This window comes from Dipteris shenzhenensis, chromosome 25, assembly GCF_047967505.1.
Source record: "Dipteris shenzhenensis isolate YYH24624 ecotype China chromosome 25, Dip_SZ_1.0, whole genome shotgun sequence".
Classification (NCBI taxonomy): Eukaryota; Viridiplantae; Streptophyta; class Polypodiopsida; order Gleicheniales; family Dipteridaceae; genus Dipteris; species Dipteris shenzhenensis.
This window is the reverse complement of record NC_141620.1, coordinates 44,169,816-44,182,694: the sequence shown is the minus strand read 5'-3', so window position 1 is coordinate 44,182,694 and position 12,879 is coordinate 44,169,816. Positions and strand designations below refer to the sequence as shown.

At 44.2% G+C, this 12,879-nt stretch overlaps 1 protein-coding gene across 1 annotated transcript in view; it reads right to left on the bottom strand.

Moving 5' to 3' along the window:
* The window catches only part of LOC147885929 (dynein-1-beta heavy chain, flagellar inner arm I1 complex-like), a 629,024-nt gene that overhangs the window by 491,223 nt on the left and 124,922 nt on the right, over positions 1-12,879 (bottom strand). The window contains exon 18 of the mRNA XM_087396248.1: positions 201-279. Coding sequence (XP_087252374.1) covers positions 201-279 — 79 coding nt within the window. The remainder of the gene's footprint in view (positions 1-200; positions 280-12,879) is intronic.

Sequence of the window (12,879 nt, the reverse complement as noted above, 5' to 3'; positions counted from 1 at the left end):
ATCGTTTCACAGGTTTTAGAATTCAAGGCTTCTACCTGTATTAGTACTGTTGTTGTTTTCATTATTTTAACTGGCTACAAATATACTTAATTCCGTTAAAAACAGAAATTAAATTGAGCAGCATTTCCTGAGCAAACTGTTTTGTGCCAGATCGTACGTTTCTGCTATGGGCATCATTTCACAAAAGGTTTTCAGTCTACCTGAACATCTTCTTGCAAGTCTTGATACTTTGTAATATCGCTTTCAAAAGCTGTCAAAGGTTTTTTGGCACGTTCATACCTATAGTAATTTCCAGATTTAAACTTTTCAGGAGCCATGCAAATAGACATTTAACATATTAGGGAAGCACACTATATTGAAAGACATTGTAAGCCTTTCTTACATGTACTGAATTCCTTCCTACTCAAATCATTATCCAAGATCTTTCAAATAGAAATTAGAAATTAAATGTATAGCAGAACTTTATTCGTATTGTATCCACATACAAACACAGAAGAAATACATAATTGTAAGATCTGCAAACTTACTTGATACAAGCTGTAACAAGTTGCTATTTTTGAAAGAGAGCATGCGACAGTCAAAAGAAAAAGACAGGGTTAAAAAAATAGTAACTTGATGAGAGTGGACAGGTACTTGAGAAAGTGGAGAGGCCTCTGGGCTAGATCACCACACTTTGTTTCTTTGCTCTACGGGGTTCTTGTTGTCACCTCCAACTGTCCTGGTGACCACATGCTTGCTTGATCAAGTAGCAAGGTTGCTGCAGTCATCCTTCACCCATAGGTCACAGGTCAATCTCTTTTGGTTTAGGGTTTAGGGTTTAGGTTGCATCCCTTGTACAAGGTTTCCTATGATCAAGGTCTTCCAATTCTCCTTGTACCAGTGATTAATCTTCCAGATACCCTATATAAAAGAAGTAGAGAAAATCCAAGGTTGAGGCTAAAAATGCCACCTCAACCCTGTCGGGGAATTTAAGAAGAACAAGGAGCTGCTCCACTCCTCACGAAAACAGTCCTCCTAGTAGAGGCTGCCTGTAAAGACCCCTGCATATTCCCCCAAATGGCCACCAAAGTGTGAACTATGCTTGTCCACTGGCCAATGTGTGTGCAGTGAGGACCTGTGAACCCTCCAGAGCCTCTGTGCATCTAGTTTTCAAAAAATGCCACACTGAAATGCTTGCTAGAACCTCCCATGAGGTATCCACAAAGGCATTGTAGGTCTATAAGGCATGTTGATAGGCTAAAAAATGTAGAAGGCTTTTCTACACTACATGTATATAGGGGTTAGACACTTAGATGTAAACAGGTAGTGTAGCTGGGAGCTTTTGGATTTAGTGGGTGCTTTTTTGCTAGAAATTATGGACTAACGTAAATATTCCAAGTTATAAAAATATGTTTTGCAGGGATTCCTATGAGAGATGATGAGTCGCAATGTCGGTGCACCAAGTCTTCCAAAGCATCATGGTATCAATGTGACGTGGTGGTGTTTTTTTTTTTAAGAAAGAGACTTCTATTAAGTAAGAGAAAAAACCCGCGAGAGCAAGCTCAAAGCGGAATACATCATGAAATCATGAGGATAAATTGAAAAAAACCCCCTCAGAGTGAGGTGGAAAACAACCAAGGCTGAGGCTGAAAGTGCCACCACAACCCTGTAGTATTCTCAGAGAAGAAAGGAGAATCCTTCCATTCCCTTAAGAAAGAAGCCCTCCTAGCTGAGGCTGCACGGGAGTCTCCCTGCATACCCGTCCATACGGCCATCAAAGTATGTACGGTGTCTATCCAGATACTAGCCAATGTGTGCGAGGATGAACCTGAGTACCCTCCAAAGCCTCTTTGCATCTGGCTCTCCAGATATGCCAGGATACTATGCTCGCTAGAATCTCCCAAGAAGTATCCACGGAGGCATGTACAGCTATAAAAGGAAGGTGTGGTACCACATCCAACGAACAGGACCCAGTCTGATGACGTCGAACCGAAATAGCCTGAGAGGAGTCAAATCTCTCATAGAATACCTGAGGCCCTGTAAGAGAAAGCCAAGCCACTGAGCCCCATGTCATAAAGAATGGGGAGTGGGCAAAGTGACTGAAAATCCTGGCTACCCCCATCCAAATCATCCTCGCCTGTCTGCAATCCCATAAGCAATGCTGAATAGTCTTCGAAGCAGAGAGGTAGCGAGCGCAAGTAGGGTCAGCTCCGAACCTCGACCTCCAAAGGTTCACTGCAATCCCACCATGGATAGAGAGCCAAAAGAAGATAGTGATCTTTCTATTCTTGTGGGATTTCTAGAGTCTCCTCCAGAAACACCTCTGCACATCCGCAGTTATATCAAATATCTCCCAATGAGGAACTCTGGAAGGTCTCCAACCTCTACTACTGAGTTGAAATCTCCTGGCATTACTGAGTTGAAAGCACCTCTGCACATCCGCAGTTATATCAAATCTCTCATAGAATACCTGAGGCCCTGTAAGAGAAAGCCAAGCCACTGAGCCCCATGTCATAAAGAATGGGGAGTGGGCAAAGTGACTGAAAATCCTAGCTACCCCCATCCAAATCATCCTCGCCTGTCTGCAATCCCATAAGCAATGCTGAATAGTCTTCGAAGCAGAGAGGTAGCGAGCGCAAGTAGGGTCAGCTCCGAACCTCGACCTCCAAAGGTTCACTGCAATCCCACCATGGATAGAGAGCCAAAAGAAGATAGTGATCTTTCTATTCCTGTGGGATTTCTAGAGTCTCCTCCAGAAGCACCTCTGCACATCCGCAGTTATATCAAATGTCTCCCAATGAGGAACTCTGGAAGGTCTCCAACCTCTACTACTGAGTTGAAATCTCCTGGCATTACTGACCGTGTAACAAAATAAGGGGATGCTCTTCTCTCGATGCCCTGCGTCAATCCACTCCCACTCTCCAGGGTCCCACTGCAAATACCTGATAGGAACTCCCCCATAGAGCCAGAGCCTCCAAGACCCGGTGGAGAGTAGCCGGGGGTCTGGGTCTAGGAACCACTCTGAATCTGATCCATGCACCAAAAGACCTACAACCCTGATAGGCTGAAAAGTAGACTCAAGCAAGATGTCCTCTGTGGACCTGAGCAATCTACCACCATCCTGGACACTAAAAACTAAAGCATCCTCTTGTGCATCTCGAAAGGCCAAAACCTGAAGCGGAACACCGCCTCTCGTAATAAGTACCTGCCCAAGTGGAGGAAGTGAGTGGCATATCATCTGTGTCTACCCAAACCTCTGGAAGGGCTTCCTCAATCTGCAAGATCCTCCGTGCACTCCCTTTGAGATGTCCTGTCAACCTTGATTTGGTCTCCTCTAGAAGCCTGCGGAAAGCTTTCCAAGACCCCATAGATGATGCAGGTCCCCTCTCCCACCTGGACCACTGCATGTAGAGTGAGGCACCCAATGGTCCACCATGATCATCTAAAATACTGTCATTCCACATGATGGGTTGCCTATCAATCTCTTCACGAGAGGAAAGAGGAATCCTCCAAAGAGTGCTTCTGAAATTGGCCCAAGCTTTCAGAATGGCAACCATGAGAGGGGACGAAGGTGATCTGAGGTGTGCTGTGGTGAAGATCCACCTAACACTGCTCATCCAGTCTCCTCCTGAAGAAGGTGTGCATCTCTCTATGCTGCTAAGAAGAAAGTCCTTCCACGGTTCCTGCCCTGGCATAAGTCCCCGCACCACCATCTTGCAAAGTAAAGCTCTGAACTGTAAATCTAGATCAATAATATTGAGACCCCCTTCCTGTGTAGGGAGGATGAGGGTCTCCCAATCCACCCTGGCTAAGGCATCTGTTGTGCCATCAAGCCCACTCCAAAGAAAATTTCTGATCGGTCTTCTGAGCTGAATGATGCAGTCCCTAGAACGGCACCAGCATGAACAAACAAACCAGGCCGTGGCCAAGAGGACCTGGTTAACCACCACAACTCTAGAGGCAAGATCCAACTTGGCTGAGCTCCAAAAAAGAAGCTTCCTCCTGATGCTCTCCAAAACGGGAGCAAACTGCTGCGTGGAAGAAATATCCAAGCCAACCTGCCAGCCCAAATACCTGATAGGCACACCCCTCTGAACCCAAGTGAATCCTATGTCAAGCCCCCAAACTGGAGTGTCCTCATCACTGATCCAAAAGCCACTGGATTTATTCCAATTTATCTGCGCCCCTGCCGCCAAGCAAAATAAATCCAATGCTGTCCTGAAAGAAGTGAGCGTCTGTGGAGTGGCATCCAAGTAAACTGCTGTGTCATCTACCAACTCACTGTCAAGTAGCTCCTCTTCCCTTCTGATGGGAGTCTCAGCCCAAAGATGTCAGCTTGAGATCTAACATAGATACTCATAGCTTCGGCCACGAACGAAAAAAGGAAAGGAGCAAGGAGGCATCCCTGACGGACTGATCTCAAACTCTAAAATCTCTCACCCCTTACCCCATACCTGGCTGTGGGCTGATCTGTACAAAGAGGACACACCTCTGATCCAAGCATCAGTAAATCCAAAGCGTAGAAGGGTGCCCTCCAAAAAACCCCAATCTACTCTGTCATAAGCTTTCTCAAAATCGAAAAGTAGAATGGCTAGATTCTGGCCACTCTGCATGGCCCACTCTGAAGCTTCCCACAAAGAGAAAATGTTATCAAAAATGCTTTTGCCATGCACAAATCCCGTCTGAGTGTCATGAATAAGATCAGGGAGAAGGGGCTGCAATCGGAGGCTGATTGCCTTGGCCAGAATCTTGTAACAAGTCCCCAGAAGTGTGATAGGCCTCCACTGGGACACTAAATTTCTGCAACCTCCTTTCGGGATAAGGTGGATGAGACCCTCTGTAAGCGACCCAGGCATCTCGCCAGAGTCCCAAATGGCCTGCAGGGCTGAAGTAATGTAGTCTCCAATCATATCCCAAAATGCAATGAAAAAAGACGGGGTGAGGCTATCCGAACCTGGGCACTTGCCCTTGTGAAGGGCTGAAAGTGCAGTCCTGAACTCCGTGTTGGTGAAAGGTGCATCGAGCAAAACATGCATACCCGGATTCACCAACACAGGGATGCTCTGCCAAATAGCCTATCTAGCATCCTCTCTATCATGTGTCTCAGGATCAGCAGTAAGAAGGGTGGCATAGAAATCTGAAGCTATGCGTAAGACATCATCAGGCTCTGTCTGTAAAACCCCATGTGAGTCAATAAGCTGGGGTACACTCTCTCTACTATGTCTAGGGCCAAGAGTAGAGAAAAAGTGTTTATTGACTCTACCACCCATCTGAATCCAGAAGGACCGTGCAGGAAAGGCATACTCTGCTCTCTGATCAAGCAATATTTGCTGATGAGCCCTTGCTGTAGCAAGGCACTCCTCAATCCAAGCATCTGAAGGCCATTTCTGCTCTTCCCTCTGCAAAGCTGCCAACTGCTGGCGAACACCAATCTCACGTCTGAGAATATCTCCTCTCTTGGTACAAGCAATTGAGCGGTAGAAGTCGCTAATACCAGAAAGGGCAGCAGCTACATGTGATGGATATGGCTGCCCACCCTAGACATGAGAAACCCATATCTGCAGGGCTGCCTCTGTAAGGTCCTCCTCTGTGTAAAAGGCATCTAGAATCCTGATGCTGACAGACCGACCTCTCAAGTGAGGCTCTGAGATAGCCAGCACAATAGGAAAGTGGTCTGAAGTGGAAACCCCAGCAACAATGCATACCAATCCACCTCTGTCTAGTGCCCAATCATCTACATAGAATCTGTCAATGCGTGCATGAATAGGCATCTGCTGCCTCCTGTTCGACCAAGAGAACAGGAGGGACTGTGGCTGAATAAGAAAGGCATCTTCCAACCAAGTATCTCTGCCACAAAAGTGAAAAAGGAAGGCATCCCAAGCTGCTCTCTCCAAAGAGTAAAGTCCATCTTCTCTAGCCCTTTTTTGTTTGACGGTAACTCAACCATGTTAAATTCACCTCCAATCACCCATGAATCCGCAATGGGGGCCCAGGAGAGCAAATCCTTCCACATAAGGACACGTTCCCCTCTAATGTTGGAGGCATACAGGTTAAGGAAACCAACCTTACGCCCTCCAATCAAAAGAATAATCCACTGAGCTCTTTAGGGAATAATGACTCCGTGTCCAACAACTAAGGGGAGAACCGACTGCGAAACTGAAATAGAAGTGCCCCCCATGGTGCCCAAGGCAGGCGACCAAAAAGTATGGCCAGAAAGCAACTTGCCTGACTTGGCACAATCTCTAGAATCCAATTTGTGCTCTTGAATAAATAAGATATCAATGGAACCCCAAGTAACACCTGGATGAAGCTGATCTCGGATCAGTTGTCTACGGCGGCGATGTGGGACGCCACCTAGGCCCTATATGTTCCAACTAATAATCCTCATCGACGGAAGGATGTAGAGTGGAACACCTTACCCGACCTAGTGGCGGAAACAAACCCCTCAACAGGGAAAGACCTCCTGCTCGAGGAGGGAGGAATGGAACCAAGTGGCAGAAGTCCCCAAAAGTAGCGAGCACAAACTCCTCCTCTGGGAAATCTGAACCATCTGCCAGGGCTGAAAATGAGTTCCTGTGAAGCAAGCCAGACACCGGAGTGCGAAGGATCCCTTCTGAGGAAAGAGGATCAATAGTGTAGATCCTTTGGTCTCACAAATTCTCCATCTCATTATCAGGAGAATTTTGATAAAGTTTTGGCATCATTCCTTGATAAATTCTGTAAGCTGTTTATTGATGATATCTGTGTTTATAGTGGTTGTAGGGAGCACATGGAGAAGCTGGATCAAGTTTTTCAGAAGTTAGATGAGAGTGGAGGTTAGTTAAATCCAAAAAAGTGTCACTTGGCAAGGACTAGGACTTCAGTGTTGGGTCATGTAGTATCTGAAAATGGTATTGAGCTGGACCCAACCAAAGTCAAAGCATTGGTTGTGCTATCTTCTCCATCAAATACCAAGAAATTGCATACCTTTTTGCAAAAGGTAAAGTATTTGTCCCGGTTTATTCACATGCTGTCTCAAGTGTTGTTTCCTCTTCAACAAGTTGCAAAGCATGATCCTTTGAAGTGGACTAGTGAGCCCTCGCAGCAGCAAGGAATTGATGGACGGAGCTTCACAGTGTTTGAGTCGACCTTTTCACCCCAATTGATGAATGGATTCTCATTCAGTCGATCCTCGACCGCTTCCACCGGCCGTGAAGACATTTATTTTTTCAAAAGACGAGTTGTGGTAGCTCAGAAAGGATGTAGAGCTTGAAAGTTCTACTTCTCTCTTCGTTCACATCCATGGGTCCCATCCTTCAAGATCACAATTTACTAGAAGACCTTACTCCTCATGTTTCAAATGTATGCTTATTAGGCCGAGGCTTCTTTCAGGTGGTTTTCGATCTCTTGAGACCACGGCTTCAACACTCAAGGCTAACCCTTGGTGTAGCTTCCAAGAGGATTTTTCTATCACCCTTCACTTTGGATTTTGATCTTGTTCAGGAGGATAGTCGCGTCACCTCTCTTTTATCTAATTTCTTGGACTCCCTCAGGTGTACCATCAACCCCTTGCTACTGTTGGAGCCTCTTTCGGAGTGGTCACAGAGATCCCCTTCCTCCCTCGCCTACCTTCTTCCTCATCGGAGGCAATTAGGTCCGATGGGGTGCCTACAGTTAGGGCCATTGTTTCTGACCCTAACATCTGTTGGAATATGAAGCCAAAGTGGGTCTAAAATAAGTGTTCTAGGTGTGGTTTTATAGTCTAGTGAGTCCTAGACATGCCACGTGTCATATTGGGAGATATCCCATAGACATTGTGACTTTCTAGAGTCTAGTGGCACACTATATAGTGTTGTACTTGTCTATTGTCCATCACATCAGTCAACATCAAGCTCTTTGGTATCATGTGAGTACTTGTCCATTGCTTTCATTTTCTTTCCATTTCATTTTCATTATGCTTGTTATCTTTCCTTTCCATTCCTAGTGTTAGCTTGCTTGTCTCCCTACCACTATGATCTTTCATGTGGTATCAGAGCAAGGTTAACTTGCTTCTCTCCCTACCACTATGATCTTTCATGTTCCTAGCCCTGCTCTCTCTTTCCCTTTCCCTTTCAAGAGGTTGAGGTGAGGGGGGCCAATGAATCTACTCTACCTTCTCCTCCTTGGAAGGCTGCCCTCTTCTCTCCTTCCTTGAGCTCTCTTCTCCACGCCATGATCTACCACCTCTCTTCTCCTTCCTTTAGCTACATCTTTCTGTGACCTGCGGACGATGTGACGCTTCTATCCGGATCTAGAAGTAGAATCACAGCTTTGTGTCTTCAGAAAAGTTGCAGAGGACCTTGAGTACTATAAATTTCGTCTGTACATCATTGCAATCCGAGTTTTCTGTGAAAAGTTATAGCCCTTGCAAGAAGTGACGAAATTTATTTCTGCGCGTGGATTTTGTTCTGGAGCTCAATGACTTGACAGCCCAAGCATGATGCAGCCAGCTCAACGTGGAGCTTTCCATCCTCTTCATCGTTGACCTCTACTCTAGCCCACCATTTGATCCTTCTGCCCGACATTCTCTTGGAGCTGTTGCCCGCAAGTTAGTGCTTGTATTTTGCCCATCATTCTCTTGGAGCTGCTGTCCTTCTACTTCTGTCTGCCATGAAGAAGTTCCAGACTTGTTCCAGCTCATGAAGAACTTATCAAGGTGATTCTTCCATAGTTACACTTGCATTTTTACTCTTTTCCAGCCATGGAGTCTTCCAAATCAACTACCATTTCGTTCGAGAAGTTTAATGGTAAGAATTTTCCTACATGGCAAACAAAGATGCGTCTTGTACTTATGAAAGATGGAGTGTGGAATGTTGTGCATGGCAAGGAGAAAAAGCCACAATCAGATGAAAAGAAAATTGCACACTGGGAGAATCTGAATGACAAACCTCTTTCTCTCATTGGTTTAGGGTTGAGTGATGACATTATTCATCATTTTGATTTTAACTCCACTGCTCACGACTTATGGGCTAAGTTTGAAGAATTGTTCGACAACAAAATCATCAATTCAAAGATATTCCTCAGACAGGAATTCTTCAAGTTGCAAATGAAGCATGAAGACTCTCTTCTTGCTCACTTGAAGAGGAGTTTCTTCCCTCCACTTTTGGGGGATGCTGTTATTGGATTTCCTATCAACAAAGTGTCTCTTTCCCAGGTATGAGGGTTCTTTCACGGGTGGATTTTCCTTCCCTTGGCAGTCTTGGCAGGAGGCTTCTACTTAAGAGAGGTTTGTTTCTGTCACTTAGTCAGGTAAGGTGTTCCATCCGACTTCCTCCCCCACTGATGAGGATTGTCACTTGGAACATACAGGGCCTTGGTGCCTTACTACAGCCATAGGCAGCTGATTCGTCATCACCTTCATCCAGGTGTTACTGTGGGTGCCAATGATTGTGCCAAGTTGGTTCATCATCTCATTCCAGAGCTTAGTAGATCCTTCTTTTGATTGGGGATGTAAGGTTGGCTTCCTCAACTTTTACGCACCCGATAATAGATTGGATCGCGTCCTTGTGTGAAAGGATCTACTCTCTTGGGCCCCCATTGTAGATTCATGGATCTTTGAAGGAGACTTCAACATGGTGGAGCTTCCTTCAGATAAGAAAGGGGGTAGAGAGGGTGGCATTTACTCCTTGGAGAGAGCAATCTAGGATGCCTTCCTTTTTTTATTTAGTAGTAGTAGAGATCCATGGTTTGATGATGCTTTCACACTCAAACACAGTCACTCCTGTTTTTGTGCTCGAACAAGAGGCTGCAGATGCCTATCCATGCATGGATTGATAGATTCTATGTTGATGATTGAGGCTCTAGATAAAGGTGGGTTAGTATGAGTTTCCACTGGGGTATCCACTTTAGATCACTATCCTATGGTATTGATGATTTCGGAGCCTCATTTGAGAGAACACTCTGCTAGTTTTGGGTTTCCAGATGCCTTTTATGCAGAGGACGACCTCATAGTATTTGAAATTCTGAAACCAATGGAAGAGGATCTAAAATTGTTTTGCAGAAATCACCTATAGAGATTGGCTACAAGAAAGAAATTATTAATTGAGGAGAGAGAGAATCCCATGAGAGCTCAGAGCATTGAGGGAGAAATCAGAAGATTAACAACTTCCCTCCTCATTACATCTACGGGCAAGTCTGCTTTAACTCCGGCTTATATTTGTAAGAAATTCATTGTTGACCAAGCAATACAGAGATTATCTAGCAAAGACTTCAAGCAGATAGATGACCCATACATCCTAGACCGACTGGTCAAGGACATTACAGTCTTTCACTTGAATATTGCTCTTAACTCTCATTCACTACCATATCTAATGGTGGCGACTTATAAAGCCCATAAAAATACTAGCGCTAACATTGATATTGGCTTTAGATCTTATCTTATCTTGAAGCTCCCTTGATAATTCCATGATGTGATCAATGCAAGCTTGTCATGCGAAAGTAATTAAAGAGGCCAATTCCAAGAACACACAACGATGGGCATTAGTAATCCATCTGAAAGTATTTTTATGGGCTTTATAAGTTGCCACCATCAGATATGGTAGTGAATGAGAGTTAAGAGCGATATTCAAGTGAAAGACTATAATGTCCTTGACCAGTCGGTCTAGGATGTATGGGTCATCTATCTGCTTGAAGCCTTTGCTAGATAATCTCTGTATTGCTTGGTCAACAATAAATTTCTTACAAATATAAGCCGGAGTTGAAGCAGAGTTGCCCGTAGATGTAATGAGGAGGGAAGTTGTTAATCTTCTTATTTCTCCCTCAATGCTCTGAGCTCTTATGGAATTCTCTCTCTCCTCAATTAATAATTTCTTTCTTGTAGCCAATCGCTGTAGGTGATTTCTGCAAAACAATTTTAGATCCTCTTCCATTGGTTTCAAAATTTCAAATAATAGTGGGTTCATCGTATATAATTGGTTCCAAATCATAACCAACATATCCAATGTCCTTCAATACTTAAGTGTTTCCTAGGGATGTGTCCTAAACCTTTCCTAATATATTCCTTTAATGTGTTCTCATTTATGATCCCATTATCAATAGTACATACATGTCCCCATTCTTGTTTAATAAACTTACTAAAAGTACTCATATTGCAATGGCATACAATCTCATCCCCATCTCTGAATGTTACCCTCGGCTTACAGAGTATAGATGCTAAGTTGTCTGAGAACTTCCAAGTTATATTAATTTCCCTTAAGGTGTCACTTAAATCTGAAAACCGAGTAGATTTCTTCTGGTAAATTCAGCTTAACTTCGTAAATAGAATTGACTAGCCAACAAGCACTGACATTGATATTGGCTTCAGATCTTATCTTATCTTGAAGCTCCCTCAATAATTCCATGATGTGATCAATGCAAGCTTGTAATGTGAAAGTAATTAAAGAGGCAAAATCCCAAGAACACACAACGATGGGCATTAGTAATCCATTCACTGGACTCGCTTTTGGGTACTCTGGACTATTTGGACACAGAGATTGCATTCTAGGATGGGACAATAGTTTCCTCAGGCATATGTTTTCTTCAGAATGTCCCTCAAGCAATCTTTACATGATAGCTATGCTGAGAGGGACTTGGATGCGACTAGCCTTGAAGTGTTTTCTGACTGTTTTTGAGTTCTTCCATTAGGCTCTCTTTGGAGTCTAATATCATGTACATTGATCTCATGTTAATAATATAGTTATTGGTTTCACAAAAAAAAGTGTGTGTGTGTGGGACTTCTGGATGTTTGGATGCTTCTCATCCCAGATGTCTCCATTCCTCCTTTTCTTTCACTGGACTCGTTTTTGGGTACTCTGGACTATTTGGACACAGAGATTGCATTCTAGGATGGGACAACAGTTTCCTCAGGCATATGCTTTCTTCAGAATGTCCCTCAAGCAATCTTTATATGATAGTTATGCTGCGAGGGACTTGGATGCTACTAGCCTTGAAGTGTTTTCTGATTGTTTTTGAGTTCTTCCATTAGGCTCTCTTTTGGAGTCTAATGTCATGTACATTGATCTCATGTTAATAATATAGTTACTGGTTTCACAAAAAAAGTGTGAGAGAAAGAAAGAAAGAAAGAAATTTTATTAAAGGTCCACGGAAGGCCATACATGGCCTATGAGAGAGAGAGAGAGAGAGAGAGAGAGAGAGAGAGAGTGGTGTGTGTGTGTGTGTGTGTGGTTATTTAGCAGATTTATGAGGTCTTTGTCTTAATACTCACTATTTCTCTCATGGGTGAGATATTGGGCTCTTTGGACATTCTGGAATGAGCATAATTTGGCATACTTGGGCCGGTAGATTCACAAGTCATATGAATCTTTCCGAGCCTCATTGCAGCAATCCTTATATGATGCCTGCCATGAAGGTGATCTACATGCTTCTTGCATAGAGCTTTTCTTTTTATGCTTCTGATCTTTGGGATACTCTCCATTTTGAAGACTTTCCCATCTTGTAAATTTATGAGAATATAAATACAATGCACTGGATTTTACCCAAAAAAAAAAAAAGTGTGTGCACGCGCGTGTAGGTGTGTGTGTGGTGTGTGAGAGAGGAGTGGAGACGCCTTGCAGATAAGCTCCAAAGCCCCCCGCAACCAGCCCGTGAACATCAGCAACCTGCTGTGCTCCATCAACGCCCTGAAATCGGCCTTTTGGAGCAGTAGCCGCCGTACAGCCTGTTAGACGTCCGTACAGCTTCCGTACAGCTGTACGGCCTGTACGGACCATTTTGTTTGTTGCAGTCTGCTGCTCCCACATCATATCTGGTTTCTGGACTGCTTTCCACGCAAGGTTTTGCCTCCGGACTAAATCTGCGCACTGATCTTGAAGGCCTTCGCTCCCATTTCTCCCCTCTTTAGTCTCTGGGTCTGCTACACCTTTCCCATCGCCAAAATCTTCCATT